At 41.6% G+C, this 20,780-nt stretch overlaps 1 protein-coding gene across 4 annotated transcripts in view; it reads left to right on the forward strand.

Annotated features, from left to right (window-relative positions):
- The first annotated feature begins 18,377 nt into the window (after nt 1-18,377).
- TMEM260 (transmembrane protein 260) overlaps nt 18,378-20,780 on the forward strand; it is a 57,631-nt gene continuing 55,228 nt past the window's right edge. The window contains exon 1 of one of the 4 annotated variants that reach the window (XM_088797345.1): nt 18,378-18,656. In XM_088797345.1, the coding sequence (XP_088653471.1) occupies nt 18,497-18,656 (160 nt within the window). In that variant the 5' untranslated portion in view covers nt 18,378-18,496. The remainder of the gene's footprint in view (nt 18,657-20,780) is intronic. The other 3 variants (XM_074327439.2, XM_019725781.3, XM_019725782.3) reach the window with 3 other exon arrangements.

Below are 20,780 nucleotides of genomic sequence, written 5' to 3' on the forward strand. Positions count from 1 at the left end.
AGGCCATTTGAAATGATATGAAGTTGGAGATTAAAGATACAAATCTTAACTTGTTTGACAGAAAAGAGCACGTCACACACGCAAGACAAAAGACTACTGATTTCTGAGAGTAAACATGAAGCATGCAGCTGATCGTGCTTTGTACGAATTACTAAGGCAACAAAGGACCCCTATGAGGCTACCCTTTTCTGGTCTAGAATTGCTGGTGCATGGTGATAATAAAAAGTGGACTTTCAGTTGATGGTGGACTTTCAGATTCTCTCCAGGCAATTCACCTCCAGTCTGTCTACACTCCAGGCTGCCCACTCCCATGAAAACCCCTCCCTTGTACAGCACTGCCCTTCTTTCAAACATTTTCTTAGATTCATCTTATCTGGAATCTTTTTGACCAGCCCACGTCAAGCTGACTGCTAGTATCTGTTTCTTCCAAGATTTTTTATAGCCATTAAACGTAGTTCCCACTAATTAGCCCTTATTTAAATGAAACTTTGAATGTGCCAAAAAGCACTGGAGAGAAAAGGAGAAAGAGAGAGACAGAGAGACTTTCTTCAGGTGAACAGACTGGAGAGAAAGATTTGTCTTCAGGAAAACACAGCCTCAACCTCCGATGGGAACTGAAAGAGTGTTCTCCCAAGACAACGGTGAAGCTGCCTTATATAGGGAAAATTCCCACCCAGGTTCCCAATTGGTCCAATTTTCTACCAATGAGGTTTCCAAATTCATGCAGTTTTGATTGGTCAAAATCATGCAGTTCTGATTGGTCATTACATAGCAGTTCTGATTGGTTGGTACAGATGCAAATGAGGCAATGTAATTGTGCAGTTCTGATTGGATGGGGCAGGTCTCAGTCCATTGGTTGAAAGACAAAACCACCCCTTCCCTGCAGTGATTGACTCAGCTGGTGTAAACAAGTTGGGCATAGAGAGTACTGTCTTAGATTCTTCCCAACATGCGGAGTATGTGAGTAGCCCCTGTAAGCAAATAGCTGCTAGACTCTTATTATTCATAAAACTTGGGCCCTTGGTTAACCATGGGAAGTCCATCTCAGGAGACAAACTCCTTCTCAGGGTTCACATCCTATATCTCCTCACAAAGAACATAAGGAGGGCAGGACTGCGTCTGGCCTCCATCACCTACCAAAAGACCTAATAGGTTCACAGGAATTGTTCATCAGTTGGTACCAGAAGAGGGTGTGGGTGGCTACGTGCTAGCCAGGACTTGCAAAGGCCCTGCTCCTCTCATGGTAGGTAAACGCATCAATGTCCCCGCTTGGGCCCAAGTTATGTTCCCTTCAGAGACTCAGCTCTGTCTAATGACCCAATGCAACTGACCCAGCAGGAGGGGGAAGGGGGAATCAGCCCCAGGAGCCTGACCTGGTAGCAACATTTCAGGAATAAAGGGCAGAATGCTGCTGAAGTACAAGGTGGGGACTTATACCTAGGTCAGAGGGAGAAAAGAAAGGAAGTAAACGCTTATTGAGACTTTGGAGCCCAAGCAGTACTGCCCAAGTCCTGCATAAAAGAATGTGTCTCCTCAAGGGGTGCAACTCTGCCAAACTTTGCCATAAATCCTTGTGCAGTCTCCAGACCATGGTATAAGCACCATGAGAGAGAGAGAAGGAAAAAAAAAAAAAAAATCAGTGTTGGAAAGGGGCAACAGTGCCTAGCAGGGGTGGCCAAGCCCAGCATGTGCCATCTATTAATTGTAAAAACCCTAACGTTATTGAAAACACCTTGTTCCAAGCACTAGGCTAATGGACTTTATGTATGTTATTTATTTATTAGTCACAGTCGTTGGAGGTAGCTTGATCTCAGACACAATGTGACAGAACCAGGACGGCAGCTGACTAGATTTGTTCAAGCACAAATGTGAGACATGGCCCGCCCCCCTTCCCCAGAAAACTTCAGACACTCTGTGGGGTGAACTCTCCAGGGGCTGAATATCAAGGTGAGTTTTTCTTCATGTGACCCCATTTGATTTCACTGTGGGTGAAATCACAGAAAATGCAGGTGACAATAATAAAATACTTCTATCAGTTAAGGAGAAGGTAAATAACCATGAACCACAAATAAAGTAGTCCAAGCTCAAATAGCTGAAGGGATAGCACTTGTGCTGATGTCCCCGGGGCAGATTGGTACCTAGGAAGAAACTGATTAGCAGAGAGCTGGCAGATTGCTGTCCCTGCAGGGGTGAAAAAAGGGAAGACTAGCCTTGGGGTGTGCATGGGGGGTGGGGCGCCTGCGACCCTCCTCCTTGCCTCCCCATCACCCCTAGGGGAGGCTAATTAGCTGGTACCTATTAGGCCCCAAAGAAGTAACTGCTCTTTAGCTACACTTAAATCAGTGGTTCTCAGCCTAGGCTGAACTTGGAACCACCTGGGGGCTTTAAAAATGGCCCCCTCACCTCCTCAGAGATTATCATTTAATTGATCTGGGGTGTGACCTGGGAGAGGTCTAATCAGGATTTTTAAAAGCTCCCCCAGGTAATTCTAATGCGCAGCTGCCAAGGTGAAAACCCCCTGAGTTAGAGCAAGCCCTGAAAGAGAGTTGATTGCACCTAATATTTATTGAGCAACTGCTATCCCCAGGCACTGTGGTGGGTACTTTATATGAATCTTTTCACATCCTTAAAATCAACTCGCTGGTAGTTATGCTCATTCCCATTTTGAGAAGTGAGTAAACTAAGCCTTGAGACTAAATCCAGGTCACAGTCTACCCTATCTGCCTGCCCCCAAAGCCAATCCTTTCCTGCCGTAACTGCTGCCTCTCTGGAGGATGGCACCATCATTTCACACACTGAACAGAGATAGAAAGAGACCACAGATTATCTTCTCAAATATTCTTAATGAAAGCCTATAAAGGCTCTCTGACACCTTTTGTGCCAGGACTGTGTAATTGTCCTTGAACCTAAGTCTTCTTCCTCACAGGTCTGCTGCCATTACCTCTGAAAAGGCTTTGCCTCTGTTGCTGTTAGTATAAAACTTCGTCTTTCTCGTTCTTACAATTGTGCCATGCTAGGTACTAAGGGATAAATCAGAGAAATAGAATACACAGTGCTTGTCTTCAGGAAATCTCTTGTTGAGTAGCAAATATTAAATGAAACCACTTTGGAATAGTAATATAGGGTGGGGGGCCAATTATTTGAAAAGCAGTGAATTGCCCTAGCCCCTAATTGTTTAAAATGTGGTCCTCAGACCAGCTGCTCCAACGTCCTGTGGGAGCTTGTTAGAAATGCAGAATCTTAGGCAACACCCCTGACCGACTGATTCAGGAGGTGCATCTTAAAAGATCCCAAGTGACACATTTATTTATAAAGTTTGGAAGCAGTGGTCACGAGCATTATTACTGGCATTACTTCAGTCCCATTTTGTGGCTTTAGGACCACCTGTTTTATCCCCTTTTCCCTAAGAATTTCTCCCATACACATAATTTTTCTTTTTCACTGTAATTTTCTGTTTTCTTTCTTTTAGAGCATAGTTGCAATTCTCCCTGCCCTTCTTAAAGCACATGAAACCAAGATGAGCAGAGAACCGGGATCTTGTTGATAACTAAGTCTATTGTCAGTTTTCTTATATGGCCCCAGGTGCCCTGGCACAGCTGCTGATATTTAGTTACGTTCTGCACCAGCAATCCTAGCATTTGGGAAGTGAAATTCATTTTTCTCTCTCTGGCTTATGAAAGCCTGGGGCAAAGGAGGTGAAGAAAGGGGAGCTTGGAGGAAATTGGTATTGGAAGTATCAGGTGTAGCAGCGAGGTCAGACCATTTTCGTTTTAGGTTCTGGCGTTTTATTTAGGCCTTGGCAATCTGTCCCTTTAAATGGAGATGGGAGAATTTCTTTAATAAGGCCACAAACGAAGATTTGTAGTTCTAAAGTGCTCAGCATTTGACTCACAAGTCCTTATATTGAGTTACACACTAAACAGGGGTTGTGTTCTGCTCTGTTTAGAACAATTACTCTCGGAAATGTGAAATGAACTCCTCTCAAGCATGATCTTCAGACACTTGTAGTATTAATTGCTCCATTTAATAAGGGAACTGTAGCCCCATTTAACCTTATAGGAATGTATGATTTTCATTCAGTCAAGTAATAAAGTGAATCGCTTTCTCAGAGCCCCGATCTCCTCTTTAGCAAACCTGTTCTGCTCCTTATTTTGGTATTAGAATAAAGACCTACCTTTGCTATTGAGCAGATTCAAGAACAAAACCTACTCAAAGAGAGGGATAAATTTGCACATATTGGGAAACTCTTTGGAGTTTAAGGATGTGGGTGACTTTGAAACAAACTATTATTCTTGCAAAGTTGCAGAATTATGCTATATAATGTTTGCATTTGGAAAAATTAATTATGAGCCTAAGTCATGGGTGAGAAATATAATTAAACTGATTAGTGTCATTGGATAAAAATAAAAAGCAAGGCCTGTGACAGCTTCCCGCATCCCCCCCTACTCCCCAGAAAGGCTCTTAAAGGAACATTTAAAACACAAGCCTTTGTTCCTGCAATCTGTGGTGCTCAGGTCAGGTGGACCCTGCGGCGTGGCTGAAATATTTCAAACAGTCACTCACAAATGTGCCATTTGACCTGCTGTTCTTCCAAAGAGGTATGAAAAATGCGTTTCTTGCTGAGATAACTTGAAATCAAATAAACATAATCTCTTTAATTCTTTCTAAATAGTTCTATATTTTAAGTCTAAACACAATAGAACACAAAGCTTCTGGCTTAAAAAAAAAGTTTTTTTATTTTTTTATGTACGTGTTGTTGGATTTTTTTTTCTTCCTGTTTGTGTTAGTTTGATTTTAAGAGTATAATTTCCATTTCAAATCACGTGACTATATTTCCTTTCACTTAGGGACACACACACACACACACACACACACACAAAGGATGACAACATTTTATTTGGTTAAATGTATATGTGTACTTTTGTAAGAGAGCTATCTTTAAGCAAAGACAAATTTGTTATTTATATTAACCATCACTTGAGAGACCAGAGAAAAGTCTTTACCAAGGCTTGCAACAAATTGAACAATATTTCCTTATGTAAAATTGGTTCTGGTCCATTGTTTTTATTTATCTGCAATAATGGTACTCACTCAAGTTTGTAATAACACGGTCATGGCTGAAGGGAGTTTGTTTTAGGTATTATATCTATTATCTGCTTCCTCTCCCTTCTTTAAACTGAATCTCCAAGGAGAAAGTCTGAATGCAGCTCGGATTTAAGAAGAAAAGAAACAACAAAAGCTTTCCTAAAACCTCGCTGGGTTGGATGTTATTTTAGATTGTTTTAAGGTTTTTAATAATTCTTGTTTGTTTGCCTTTGGCATTGGCATTGAATGAAACAGAACTTGCCTTATTCTTAGAGGAGAATTATAAGGCTTGGAGTCGTCATATAATATTCTATTAATTTCCTTTGCTGTTTTGAGGCAAGCCTCCCTAACCTTTTGCCCAAACAAGGAATATTTATTTATCTAGTGTTCACTGACAGTGGATAAATTTAACAGTTTGGAAATGCTTGCTTTGCCTCACCACCACTAGAGTGTGCTCTAGTGTCAAAAATTCAGAATTTCTTTCGATGGTTGGCAAAGTAGATGGATGAAATACCTAGGAAAACTCTTTTCGTCTAATTACATGTGTCCCTTTAAGTTTCTTGGTAAGACTGGATTATGTTCATGGATTTGATTAGAATGGAACTGAAGACTTTACCGTCAAAATTAACACATGACAATATTTTGGATGAGTTTAGTTTTTGTAGTTGAATTACTTCACTCAGCTCTAATAGGGTGCTAAGAAATATGACTTCCCTCTCCATTCACGAACTATATTTTCTGTCAGTAAGTCTTTCACTTTATTTATAAAATTAGCGTCCCTGTGGTGTCTGTGCACAGATGTATGGTAGGGTGACCTGGGAAGAAGTAACTCCTTGAGTGTCCATTGCCCTTGTCAAGTCCCTGGCAGAAGACCCCTCCCCCACTCTTGGATGCCGGGGCAGTGATAAGAGCTCAGTCCCAGTACCTGCACTGCAGGCTGGTCCTGCTGGAGGACACTAAGCTCATCAGTGTGAGTCTAGCACATTTTAGCACCACCTCCTCCTCCCTGTATGGAAACCAAGCACTGTCTTTCATCTTTCCTCCTCTCCAGGAGAAAGCAGGTCACTGACCCTCTCCAGGCACTGTGACCCCTCAGTCCCAGGGTGTCTCCAGTGATTCCAGGTTCTTTTGCTCATGAGCCTTTAAACAGCTTTGCACCCAATGTAATTTCCTTCTCCAGGCATGAATCATAGTTGCTCCAACAAAGTCTGAAACAAAGTCCTTGGAGCTGGAACCACTTGTCTCCCTAGATGACTAAGATTCTCTGCTCGGGGTTCAGTGACCACCTCTGGGGCTCACATTCACTTTCTGGCCAGAAGGTAGCCCAACACCAGTTTCACAGATGTATGTAGCTGCCTGAAGGCAGTACAGAGGCCCAGCTCAGGTCTAGCTCTGGGGGCCCAGAGAGCCATGTGCGGTGACCCAGTGTGCCAGGCTTCCATTGCTCCTGTATGGTCTTGGAGAGACCCCCATCAGTGTCTAACCAGCTGGGTGTGGGACGAGGTGCTCCCCTGCTCCTAGGAACCGCAGTTACATTCAGAGTAGACAACATTCCAGCCCCCATTTCAGCTGGGCATTGACGGTCAATGCTCTTCAGTTGAAGGTTTTTCTTGCACAGTAGAGATACAAAGAGGTAGCTGGGGAAATTTCAGGACCCTCCCCCCCCCCACACACACACACACACTAATCTCCACCCAGCCCCTTTCAAAGCCACCTTTAAAAGCAGAATCTAAATAAAAGCAGTGCATTTGCTATGTAAGGACAGCTCTAAGCCAAGTCATGTAACGAGGGGCCCCTGCCGCTTCCAAGCAGCACCCCATACGCATGGACATCTGCGAGCCACAGTTCCTCTGCTGTGGCTCCCGAGCAGTCCTGCAGACGCTCCTTCCAGAAACTCAGGAGAACCAGCCCCTGCTGGACTCTCACCTCCTGGGGCAAGTGAGCACCATCTGTCCCACTCCTGAGTCTGAGACTCTATCAGGACCAGGTTTTGTGGTACCTCAAAGGCTTCTGAGAATACCCATGAAGATGGTTTGTGACAGCAAAGCCTGACTCTCCTCCTGCTTTCTCGAAGTTCCTTCAGCCGCTGTGCTTGTGTGACTTGCGGATGCTCTCTGAGCAGAAAAAAATAAAAAATAAGAAAAAAAACACAATGCAAACCCAGCAAACTGCTTCTCACTTGGGCAGCAGCGTAATCCTGTGTATAGAAAGGGCACAGCTTGTCAGTTGTGTCATCCAGCAAGTTTACTCCAACTTTCTGGGCCTTAGTTTCCCTTTTTTGTAAAACCGAGACAATCTGAGAACAAGGCTTAGTGTGGTATACTGCTACCCCGAGAGGGAAGGTCAGTGCTACTCACTCAGGCAGAGAATTCATCAAGCGAGGTGCATTAACTTATCAGTTCATCTACAGATGGTTGACTCAGTAACGTTTGTCAAAACTGCCTTAGAAAAGAAAGCCATGTACTATTCTTTCTTGGATTTACATTATTTGCCAAACAAGCTGTGATTTCAAAGTGACAAAAGTTTTGACAGACTTGAAGAGAAAAAAAGAATTCTGAGAGTGACACAAAAATAAATGTTTTTCTACCATCATATTGAGTTTTCACCACTGAACATTTTATATAATATGTTGGTTTTTTCAAATAATTGCAGTTATTTAACTGACATTTACTAAACGTACTGTGGGAGAAGTTAGAGATACAAAAATGAAAAAAAAAAAACACACAAATAAAAACATGTGGTTCCAACTTCTGAGCCACTAACATTCCACCTGGGAACAGAACCACATAGCTAGGAGATGTAAAGTGAGATTGTTTCATAGAATTTGTTGTGTATAATTACGGTTACTCCAGTTCATAGCAATGAACACTATTTGATAATCTCATACTAACACACAAATGCACTTATATTTGGGAGTATTTGCCCCTGAAGCATCTTACCCATTTAATATAGTGACAGGAATATAGAATATTGTGGAAAGAGCACTGGACTGAAGCCCAGTTCCAGTTCTGCCATCAACCAGCTGTGTGAGACATTTAACCTCCCTGGTGTCTGCTTCCTTATCTGTAAAATGAAGGGGTGTAACTTTAGATCAGTGGGCCCCAGACCAAGCTAATCAACAGGATCACCTGGGAAGCTTTGAAAATGTGCAGATATCCAGGATCTACCTGGAACTACAAATTAGAATCTCCAAGGGTGGGCCCAGGAATCCACAATTTTTTAAAACACTGCCAAATGTTTCTGGTGATCAGCCAGGTTTAGCAACTACCATGTTAGAAAACTGACCACATTTGGGCTCTCTTTCACACACCTCTTTTCTCACCTTCCTTGAAGAACTATCAAATCCACCCCTGGTCTCCACCATTACTTTCCTGCTTCTTGCTGAGGGATTTCACAACATGCTCCTTTGCATCTGTGGCCTTAGACACACACCTCCGCGCCTTTTATGTCCCCAGGTCCTCCCCAGGAGCCCCAGAGTGTCTGACTGCTTGGGTTCCTGCCCCCACAGCTCACTAATCCCCACAACTGATGCCACTTCTCAGGATGAACGCAGTCCCTCCTACCCCACCCTCACCACTTACTCATCCATGCACTCAGGCTCTGGGGCAAGCCCTAGTCCAAGACAAAACTAGTGTCAAATCAAGGGGTACAGATGAGATAGTTGCCCATCGTGGTTAATATGTGGGCTCTGAGATGAAATGTGTGGGTCCGAACTCCTGCTGCATCACTCGCAGGCTGTATGACTTGGGCAAGTTACCTAACCTCTCCAGAGCTCTCTTTCCTCATCTGTAAAATAGGAATAAAAATGGTTTCTAGCTCACAGGCTTCCTGGGGATGTGAAATGAGATTATGCATAACATTTTTTGAGTGATTATTACTCAGCCAGCAATGTTATAAGCATTGCATGCGAATGAACACATTTCACTGGTTAAGGCAGGTCTCCAACCCAGGCAGGTAGGCTCAGAATCCATGGTGCCAGCCACTACTCTCCAACTTACATAACTTCCTTGATGACATGCGTGGCATACAGCAGGAGTTCAATAAATGTTAATATTAATTTAAAGAAAATCTGCCCATTTATCCTAATTCTGACTCCGTTTGCATTTAGAATCCAGAACCCGGGCTCTTGCTTTATACATTGTGACTATGCCTTTGTCCTATAGTCCAGTTGCAGCTGGACTCTGCACTGTTCTCTGCGACTCCATCTTACTAGCTTGTCTACTTAACCCAGTTCCTCCAGGACTCAGCCATCTCCGAAAAGCTCCTTTTTGTGAGGCCTTCTTCCTGACCCTGTGTTTTGAATACCACACAGTCTTTTTGCTCTTCTGCCATCATCATGAGAAGGATAGGAAGGAGCTAGCCTGATTGAAGATGGAAGACATATGGAGAATTACATGACCCGGTCCCCCCAGCCAAGGCCATGCTAGACCAGCTAGCAGCTAGCCAATCATCAAATATGTGAGCAAGTTCAGCCAAGATCAGCAGAATCACCAGGCCAATTTTCCCAGATGCATATGCACTAATAAACCCATACTGTGGCATGCCACTGAGGTTTTGTAGTGTTTTGTTGCTTACCATTATTGAGGCAACAGATGCCTGGTACATAAATGTTAAGTGATATCACATGGACAGAATAACAAAAGATAGAATTCGGAAAATCCTACAGAATGCATAATCCAGTTCCTTTTTTTGTCTTTAAATCCCCCACATTCTGGAGGGAGAAATGTTATAGATTAAAGGAGACATACGAGCCAAAAGTAATGTCTGGATCTTATATGAACCTTAATTCAAACAAATGTGCTATAAAAAAAAATTATGGGACAAACAGGGAAATCTAATACTACCAGGATAGTTGATATTAAGAAATTATTGCTAATTTTTAGGTGTGATAATGGTAATATACTTATGTTTTTAAGAAAAGAGATCATACCTCTAAGACACATACTGAAACATTTATGGATGAAATGATATCTGGGATTTTCTTCAAAATAATCCAGTAAGTCAAAAAACAAGGGAGGGGTCTTGATGAAACAAATTAGCCATATATTGGTAAATGTTAAAGCTGCGTGATGAATTCTAAAGGTTTATTATATTATTCTCTCTAGTTCTGTGTATGCTTGAAAATTTCCACGAAAAAGAAGGAAGGAAAGAAGGAAGGAAATGAACAAACTTCCAGGGACAAATGATAAGTCACCAAATGAGATCAGAGCAGAGACTTGCCAGTGTTATGGAGAGAATCCCATGCTGGGCTATTAAGACCTGATGTGAAGCTGTGTATCCTTGAGTGTTAGGATGGAAGCAACCATGACATATAGTGGGGAAAAGAGTACGGTAGAAAATAAGCATGCAAACAATCTCAAGACCAATGAAGGTCTAACAGCATAAAATAAGAGTCAACAGATCTAAAAAACAGGAAAGTCCACAGCTGAAGAAATACATAAATAGAGCAAGCCTCAAAATATTAAAAAGAAAATAGCAACCGTGAAAGAAAAACTGGAAATAGAAAGAGAGAGAGAGAGAGAGAGAGAGAGAGAGAGAGAGAGAGACTTGTAAATAACTGGTAAGTTGGAAAAAAGAACTAAGTAAATATCTCAAAATGTAGCTCAGAGAGATAGGAAATGGAAAATATGTAATAGATGTAGAAACAAGGAGAAACCCAACTGCAGTTCCAGAATAAAAGGAAAGATAATAGAAAAGCAATCTTGGAAAAGATAATGGTTAATAACTTTCCAAAACTAAAAGAAGACATGGATCTTTACTTTAAAAAGAACAAATGAGTGCCAAGAAGAATCAAGTTAGAAAGATCTATGCCCAGATACATATGAGCAAATTTAAAAACATTAAAGATGAAGAAGAAAAAAAAATCCCCAAAGCTGCCGGAGAGAAAAGGCAAAACAGCTAAAGGAATGACAATCTGATAACAGATTTCTCATCAATAGATGTCAGAAAAAACAAAACAAAACAAAACAGTAATGAAGTGCTGAGGGGGAAATGATGAATCTAAAATTCTACCCAGCTAAATCATAATTCAGAAAAAGGGCAAAAGAAAAGGTAAGTTCAGACATACAAAGATTCAGAAACTACTAAAAGATATATTCCAGGAAAAAAAAAAGAAGAGCCCAGAAGGAAAAGGAAGGATAAAAAGAAATAATTGCTTTTCAAGCAATACTTAGATTTACCGACATGTTTTTCATTTTTTCCCCCCAAATGTTGCTTGGGGGAAAAAAAGCACCTGTATTTAAATATGAATATTATAATGCATTTAATTTAGGTTTTCTTCATGTCCAGTACCATCACTCTGGCCAGGATCGGAGTCAACTGTCACGGAGAGTATTACTGCTATTACCCCTAACCACTTGTCCTGCCGTATTCTTATTTGCCTATTTTCTTCACTTGGCAGTGGGAGTGAACTCTAAAACATAAACCATACGACCCTTTGAATGAACAAAATTTCATATGGATAAGATTCTATTTGCACATTGAAATAAAATGGCTAAATAAGAGAGTTTTTAAAATGTAATTCAAACAGAACAACTGATTTAGGGCAAACACTGATATTGCTCCTACTATGCTCTACATATACATTATAATCGCTAATTCAAAAGTTTTGGTTTTTTTCATTCTTAATTGTTCCTTTACAAATATTTTCCCATTGTTTATCAATATAATACAATGCCCATGGCAAAATATATAATAGTATATAACAATTTATGATGAAAGCAGAATTTCCCATCCTGCCTCTTTTCTCACCTAGTATCCCTTCTCAGAGGCACTTTTAACCTTTTCTGGTTTTAGTTCTTCTCATGATTATCTCCCCAAATAATTAGCCTTTAGAATGATTTCTTAATTTATCAATGTTAAGACATTATCTATTGTGTCCCCAGACAGAATGAGGATTTGGTTTATTGCTGCTAACCTCACCTCTGCTTCTAATTTTGATAGTTGTTATTTTAGCTTTTTAAATTGTTTATCTTTGGTCCTTTAAATAATATTCCTTTTTTTATGTGTTATCTTTGAGTTTTGTTTTTAAAAATTGGGTTCATTCCAATTTTGAAGAATACTGACAGATACCAGACTATGAAACCAAGTTCGTTTATTTTCTTTTTTTACTGAAGATTGGAAGCATAATTCACAAAATTTACGAGTGTGTTCAAAAACTAAATTGGAGAGAGTTTAATAGTCTATTACATTGATCACCAAAAGAGATTTTGAAAGAAAATTTACTTTCATGCTGACATTTATTTTTGTTGCGTATAAAACACCTCCATACTTATATTACATGGAACTAAAAAGATGCAGGAAAATTCTCAGGCTAGCTCAGGGTAATATTCTGGTTAGCACTCATATCACAAATCTGTCCATTAGGTAACTGCTCTATAATCTTTCTTCCTGTCTACTTTTTCTTATTGTGAGCTATGTCACATAGATAGAAGAGTGCATAAAACATTTATAAATAGTTTAAAGACCAATTGAACTATGAACTAATTATAAAGAAAATACCCATGGAGCCAGCGCTCGTCAAAACCAGAAACATTGACAGTGCCCTAAAGCCCACATGTACCCCTCCCCCATCACAGCCCCCACTCACTCCAGAGGTAACCACCATCATCCCATCTGTGATGATTTTCTGGCTTTCTTTACAGTTTTAAGCTCGGTGGATATATCTCTAAACAATATAGTTTAGTTACACTATCTTTCAACTTTAAATAACTAGAATCATTCTATATGCATTATTGTATCTCTTGCACTTCTGCTCAATATTTTGCTTACAATTTTTTTGTGTGTGTGAAAGTCACCCATATTTTTCCATGGCAAGTAGGTATAGTTTGTTCATTTTCATTGTATAAATACACCAGGATTACCTCTCTATTCCCATATTAATGGGTGTTTGGGGTTGTTCTTTTTGGGCAATCTTATGAAAAATAATTGCTATGAACATTTTGTATCTGTTTCGTGGCTTCTCCAGGTATGAACCTGGAATGGAATTGCTGGGTTATAGGCACTATACATCTTTGTCTTTACTGGACAATTTTCTGTTTCCAAAGTGGTTTTACCAATTTACCTTCCTGTTCGCATTTCCACTGTTCCACACCACTGCCAACATTATATATAATTAGACTTTCATCTTTGCTAACCTGATAGGTGTGTAATATACCATTGTGTTTTTAATTTGCATGTCTCTGATTACTAATAAAGTTAAACACATTTTCATCTGTTTACTGACAATTTATGTTATAGATTTTTGATAAACATAACTAAATTGCCCTCTAAAATGTTGTACCAAATTCCTGTATCACCAATACTCTATAAATATTAAATATCTTTGACAATTGGAAAGGTGAAAAATGGCTTTTCTTAGTTTTTATCTTAAATTCCTCTGGTTACTAGTACATTTGAGTGTTTAAAATTATTTTTTCTAAGGTACTTAACAGGGATGTTGTGCCCTCTTATATTGTCCTGTTGCAGATGGTTTATTGCATAGTATTCCAAGTATCCAATTTCTCATCTAAAGCTTCTAATCCAAAGTTTCATAGGTATTAGTAAGATTAAGGCACATTTGACTTTATTTCATGTGGGTTTTGGGGAGATCATGATTTCTAAATGACAACTTTTAAGGCAAATTTCAGTGCACTAATGTCTGTGAAACTGCTCTCAATACTCAGAAAAACACAAAGGGGAGTGATTCCTGCTTCCGGAAAGATGGAGTAGACACACTTCTCCCTATTCCTCCTGCTAAGTACGACTACGTACCTTGGACATTACATAGTATAAGACAAACATAAGACCGAAAGGTGGAGAGAAGAAGGCAGACCAGACAGGAGCCTCAAAACCTGAAGAACGACATGGTAGGGACTTCCCTGGGTGTTCTTTTTGCCTCATGTATCCCAGATTAGATGCTGGAGAAGCTGGCAGTCCAGAGACTTCAATAGGCACAGAAAAAAAACGAAAAGAAAGAAAAAAGCCTGCTCTCTCTGGTCAAAGGAAGGGGCAAGAACAGATACATTTAGAAAATAACCTCTGTACTGTAGCCAAAAAACAAAGAAAACCCTGTGCCCCCCCCACCACCACCACTCCAGCAGACTGAGTGGGGAGCTTAGACTTCTACCCTCTTCAGATACCCTGACACACCCACCAAGAGATGTCAAAGAAGGATGAAGAGGGAGCCAGAACTTCATCCTGGCTGGGTAATGAGGCCCCTCTTCTCCATGGTGTCAATGAGTCCCTGTGGGGAGTCTAGATTTCCACCATCCAGCAGTCATGAGGGGCCTTCTGTCTCCAGTGAGGGTGGTGTCAGATGAGACCTAAAGGAGTCAGAACTTTCACCAGTACTCCCCAAAATAAGGCCACTTCCTGGCCCTTCCTTCTCACTGCGTGTCAGCGGTAGCCACATGAGGAGCAGTCACTGCGACCCCTCCCAGCTAGGGAGGTATCAGTGGAGGCCTAGTGGGAGCTGCAATGTCCACTTCTGCCCAGTTCTGATGAGAAGCTGCTTCGTGGGAGTCTGTAGAGGCTAGGTGCTGGCCACAAGTGCCAGGAAGAATCTGCTTCCTCTGGGGAACAGAGAGGCCATACAAATGATCCTGTTTCCCTTTTGTTTTGATTTCAAGACTCCCAGGGCCACATTTGGGACACCACAGGCCCACACTTCTGTGTATTTACTTCCCCTCAATCTCATGTTCTAATTCACATGTTCCCTGGCCTGGAATTTACATTATGTATACTGTGATGTCCTTTGGATGTGTCAACTTGGCTTGGCTACACGCCCTCGTTTTTTAATCAAAAAACAATCTCAATGTTTCAATCTCAATGTGAAAGTATTTTATAGATGTGATTCAAGTCCATAATCAGTTGACTTTAAGAGAGGGAGATTATTCTAAATAATCTGGGTAGCCCTGATTCAATCAGTTGAAAAGCCAGTAAAACTGAGGGTTCCCTGATGAAGAAGAAATTCCACCTGTGGACCACAGCTTCGGCCCATGCCTGAGAGTTCCAGCCTGCCCTTCCTGATGGGCTGCCCTAGGGATTTCTGACTTGCCTAGCCAGCTCCCACAATCATGAGAGAATTCCTTGTAATAAATACCTCCTACTAGTTTTGTCTCTGGTTGAATCCTAAGGAATGTACACATTTTTCCATTTTATAGTATAGTAGCTGTTTCAAATTCATTTGATACTTCAGTCTCTGTGAATTCCCATATTACTTCTCTTTCCCCCTTCACAGTCAAAACTTCTTGTAAATGTGTTCTGTTTTATCTTCTTTTATTTTCTCACTTCTTCACCCACTATTACCTGGTTTCCATATCTACTACTCTACTGAAACTGACCTCTTGAACTTTCAGGGTTAGCATACCTCCAGGTCACAACTATAGGAGGGCCTGCCAGTTACCTCCCAGTATCCATTCTCTCCTTCCTTTGTCATAGAACCCTGGAAAATTGCCTAGCTGAAAAGGTATATTTCTCAGCTGCTTTTTCCCCTAGAAATGGCCCATTTCTCAACCGTGGCCAGTGAGACGTGGCAGAATTGTGGAATAGCATTTCCAGAGCACTCTTTAAAAGGGTGGGGTATGCCCTTCTCTTCTCATCTTTTCTTTTTCTTCCTCAAATAAAGATGGAGCACTAGCAGCCATCTTGGATCAGGAGATGACCTTGAGGATATAAGCTGAGTGGGATGGTACAGAAAGATATAAGGCCTGCAGTCTTGTCCTGAATGACATCAAGCAGTTGTCTAACCAATGTTGGACTGACTTCCTCCAGACTCTTACATAAGAGAATAAATGCTTGCATGTTGAAATCACTGCTCTGTTACTAGCAGCTAAATGCAATCCCTAATGGATAGACCAATGGCCTATTATTTTTATTCATTTATTCACTCATTACACAAATATTTGTTAAGTACTATTTTATGCCAGGTACCATTTTAGGCACAGGTGTACAGTGGAAATAAGACAGACACAGTCTGCCAGGTTTGAGATGCTGTTTAGACATAGAAATGGAGAACTCACGAGGCAGTTGGGTTTAAAAAATAAAAAAGTTGTAGCTTAAAGGAGAGGTTGGTGGTATGTAGTTTTGAGATTTATCAGCCTATAGTTACTATTTACAATTTCAATAAAACCCTTTTGGGAAAGAAGGCAGAAAGAGAGAGAAGAATTCTACAACTCAGCCCTGGTGCACCATACAATTGGAGCTCTGACAGAAGCAGAACCGGGGTGGAGAGGCCAGAGGTAAAGGAAAGCCAAAGGAGCATGCTGTCATTGAAGTCGCAGAAGGAAGTGCTTCAGGGAGGAGGGAAGAGTCAGCATGCTTACTGAGAGGTAGAGTCAGACACAGACGAAGGAAATTAACTGTGAAGCTAATAAAGCATAAGCTTCACAGGCCATCGTCAGCCCAGACTCCTTTTCATACCTATAGATCATTTTGTGTCTGCAGTTTTGTATTCTTTTGCTGAGATGACACTCCAAATTGTATAAATACAATTCCCACAAAATATAGATGTGTCCCTTTTCATCATCCTTCACATGTGACAACCGTACCACATATATTAATACTTCATTGACGTTATTTGTTTCTTAGCTTCTTGTGACATATTCCTCCCTTCCACTGTTCACGCCTCTCCTCCCGCCATTCCCTAAATGAAGATATGGGCTAACATTTGACCTCTACTTTGTTTTCTCTACACTATATCTTCCATGAACAATTCCCAAATTCATACTTCCAGAACTGACCTCCACCTCCCAAACATGGGCAAAGAATTATGCCCTTTTGAAAGAAAATTGCCATGGTAAAAATTTATCTTTTTATAAAGCGCCTGAGCAAGAAAAAAAGATGAGATGGATGAAAAGGGAAAGAAGTATCTGCTTGGCTCAATCAGTATTAATTGGCATGCTCTTTCAGAAAAGAAATAGAAGATAGCCTATCTTAGTAATCTATTGCTAAGTAACAAGTTACCCTAAAACTTAGTGGACTAAAAACAACAACATTGATTATCTCACAGTTTCTGTAGGACAGCAATCTTCATCAGGGTCTCTCTCAGCTACAATCAAGGACTTAGCAGGAGTTACCATCACCTCAAGGCTCCTATGGGGAAGGATCCATTTCCTACCTCCTTCAAACGTCGTTGACCAGATTTAGCTCCTTGCAGGCTGGTGGATTGAGGACCTCAGTTCCTCGCTGGCTGTTGGCTGAAGGTGACCCTCAATTCCTTGCCATGTGGACCTCTCCATAAAACAGCTCACAACACGATAGATGGCTTCATCAGAGTGAGCAAGTGAGAGGGCGAGAGGAAGTGGCCACAAGAGGGAATGCAAGCCAGATGAAAGTCATTCCAAAATGACAGCCATCACTTTTACCTTATTCTATTGATAGAAGAAAGTCACCAGGTCCAGCCCACACACAAGGGGAGAGAATTACACAAAGGAGTGAACACCAGGGATCATTGGAAGCCATTTTAGGAGCAGCTACCATACAGCCCCTGCCCTCCAGGAACTGATAATCCAGAATAATTGCTATAATAATGTAAACTGTAAGCTTAAAAATCTTACTAACAGCCCACTATGTGGTCGTCCAATAGTCCTCATTCTTTTTCGCATTGTTACCAGTTGAAAAGTACAGTGTCTCCGTTTCATTTCCCACTTTGTGGTCAAAGCTCCATCAAAATACCTCTCTTCATTCAAGTAGGAGACAACTGTATCAGGGTATGAGTTATTTGTATTAATAGAAAAACTCAAGTTTCTCAGCTCATCTGCTGTTTTCCTCATGCCATAGCAACAACAACAAAAAATAGACCAATTCGCTTCTTTTAATTTCTCTGAAGATTTAATAACTTGATCATTTACTCTGCGGTTTAGTAATTAGCACACTGGCTTATAATGAATCGTAGTAAACACATGGCGATTCAAGTAGTTATTGACTTTCTTTGCACAAACTGAACGCACATTTCCCCTTTCTTTCACAGTTTAGGCTCTGGGCTCCTCCTCTGGGTCCTCATGTGTAGTTTCACCCCACACCGTAGGGGGCAGAAGCAGCCCTTCCTCACTCTCAGTTTTCAACCCAGCTTCTCTCTGTCAGACCCGGCCAAGTCAGTGAGAAAGGGGGACAACGGCAATGGAGGCGGGAGCCCCGTGCCCACATTTGCTTTCTGAAGAGGAATATTTCCCCCGTGATGAGCTAGGTTAAAGCATGTTACAAGTCTGTAAACCCCAGTGCGTGAGAAAACTCCCAGGGCCCGGCTTTTGCGAGGCCTGGCATTTTCTGCCCCCCCCCCCCCCGTGGGCAAAGGTGCGGAGCAGCCTGCGGACACGGGCTGACCCGGAAGTCGCTGCGGCTGCCGCGCGGGCTCGGCTCGCACGGAGAAGCTCTGGTCCGCCCCGCGTTCTCGGGCTCGCCCGGGTCCTGTTTCCTCGGCGCCCACTAGTCCATGGGTCTCCATGGCGACGGCAGGGGCCCGGCCCGGGGGCGGGCAGCCCGAGTGGGGTCTTGGCGCTCCGGGGGCCTGTGCGGCAGCGTTGCTGTGTTCGCCGCTGTGGCGGGCGTGTTCACCCTCACGCTGCCCCCCTCGGTGCCGGGGGGAGACTCGGGTAAAGTACTCTTAGGGTCAGGGTCGTCCCCTCTGCGCCTCTCCCGTGCTCCGCATGCTTCTCACTAGGTCTGGGCAGCTCGCGCCCTCCATCCACCCGCCTGTGCCAGGGTTGTACGTTCCACATCCAACTTACGGTTCTATTCCTATAACTCTGATTTCTGTAGTTCTAAAAAGACCGGGGCTTGTTGGTTTCTCCTGAAGGGACTGGCCGACCTCTCCACTTCCCCCAGGTCGTTTTTCTGCAGCTGACTTTTTCCTTTCCGCTCCTTTTAGTCCACAGGTAGTACTGAGTGCCTGCTTGTTGTGTTCCAAGTAAGAGGAGTAACGGGAGCGGTGAACAAGGAACAGAGGGTATTCTAGTGCTGGTAGAAACGACACAAACTACGGAATAAACACCTGCCTATTAAGTGGTGAAAAATTAATGGAGACAGTAAGAGGGAGATGTGAGTTGAGAAGTGGGGGTGGCTAGTGGCTCCTTCTGAGAGACTAGTCAGGAAAGGCCTCTGAGGAGGTGGTATTTCCGTGAATGTTGAGAAGAACCAGCCAGGCAGAATATTTGGGGAGAATGCTTAAAAGAGTGGAAATCAGATTGTGGCTTAAAGCAAGCTACTTCTATAAAAAGGAAAGTCATGACTCACGGGCCATTTAAATCACACGCGTTCTTGCTATTTATTTGGTATGAGAAACAACATCCAGGTTTTGTTTTGCTGCCCAGTTAGGTGACCATCCAGTAATGCCTAATACTGGCCAGAAATTTTGTCAGTGCCGGTAGCGTCAGATAGTGAATCTATAGATTGAAAAAGCTGAGTGCACAGTTTTTTGCTGCATGACAAGGTACTTCCAAATTTAGTGGCTTAAAACAACAGTCATTTATTATGTTATTTTATGTGGATCAGGAATCTTCCGTACAGTGTAGCTGGGTGCTGTTTCTCAGGACAAGGTTGCTTGTCATAGTGTAGCCTGGGGCTGCCGTCCTCTCCAGGCTGAACTTGGGGAGGATTTGCTTTATAAGCTCAGGTCAGTTCTCAGCCAGGTGGGTCTGGGTAACCTAACTTCTGTCAAGAGAAAGAGATGGCACCTTTGTCATTTTGTAACCTAATCTTGGGAGTGATATGCCACTGTCCTATTTTATTTGTGGAAGTTAGTCAATAAATCTAGCTCACACTCAAGGGGGAGAGGATTACACAGTGAGAGGACCAGGAATTGGGAATCATTAAGGTCCATCTTCAAGGCTACCTACCACATTGAGGATTATTGATGTTCCATTTTCAAGTCACTACCTTTATTCTTTCTTTTAGGTCCCATTGAGCACAGAGGAGCAATGTTTCATTAGTATAATGGGGAATGAAGTTAACCATGTTTCCAAGGTTTATATTAAATAACAAAAATAACTATATTTGTGAGAGTTTTGACATTGGAGTGCATTACTCAGAGGTTGGGTAGTTCTGTACCTTTCAGAAAAAGAAAATCTCTGACAGTTACTTCTCATGGTTGTTTGAGTCTGAAGTATGGGGGTGGGATGATGAACGCTGAGCTCTTACTATGTGCCAGGCACAGTTCTAAGTGCTTTATATGGGTTGTCATTTTAATATTCCCAGCTGCTACTCTATGAGGTAGGTACTATCAATAGCTACCTTTTATAGATGACAAAAGGTAAGCTGTGTCCAGAATCACACAGCTGGAAAATAGGGATGGTCAAGGAAAGAACCCAAAAAGGTTTACTTTAAAACATGCTTTCTTAATCTCTGCTCTCTGTCAAAGAATTTCACAAAATTCTTTGTTAAATCCGTCATCACATACATAGCAATATTTAAACTCTTTACAATCTGTGATTGTTGGTTTGTCTTTATTAATAATGTTTTCATTTTCCCCAAAAGAATAAAGTTATCTATTCGCTTTGAGTTACCAAACTTTTTAGGTGTTCTAATTTGTTTAGTTTGACTCTAAATATTGTTTGCTTTTAATATTTTGGTTCATTTTTGGGAATGATAAACTCTTCCAAGTATTGCCAGTAAAATTTGTATAATATCTTTGATAATTTTGTTTATATGTTGAATGTACTGTTCTGCTTGAATGTTTGTGTTTATGAAATAATTTTCTATCAATAAACAGAACACATCTC

The sequence above is a fragment of the Rhinolophus sinicus genome, chromosome 3 (genome assembly GCF_057876585.1).
Source record: "Rhinolophus sinicus isolate RSI-liver-muscle chromosome 3, RSI-T2T, whole genome shotgun sequence".
Classification (NCBI taxonomy): Eukaryota; Metazoa; Chordata; class Mammalia; order Chiroptera; family Rhinolophidae; genus Rhinolophus; species Rhinolophus sinicus.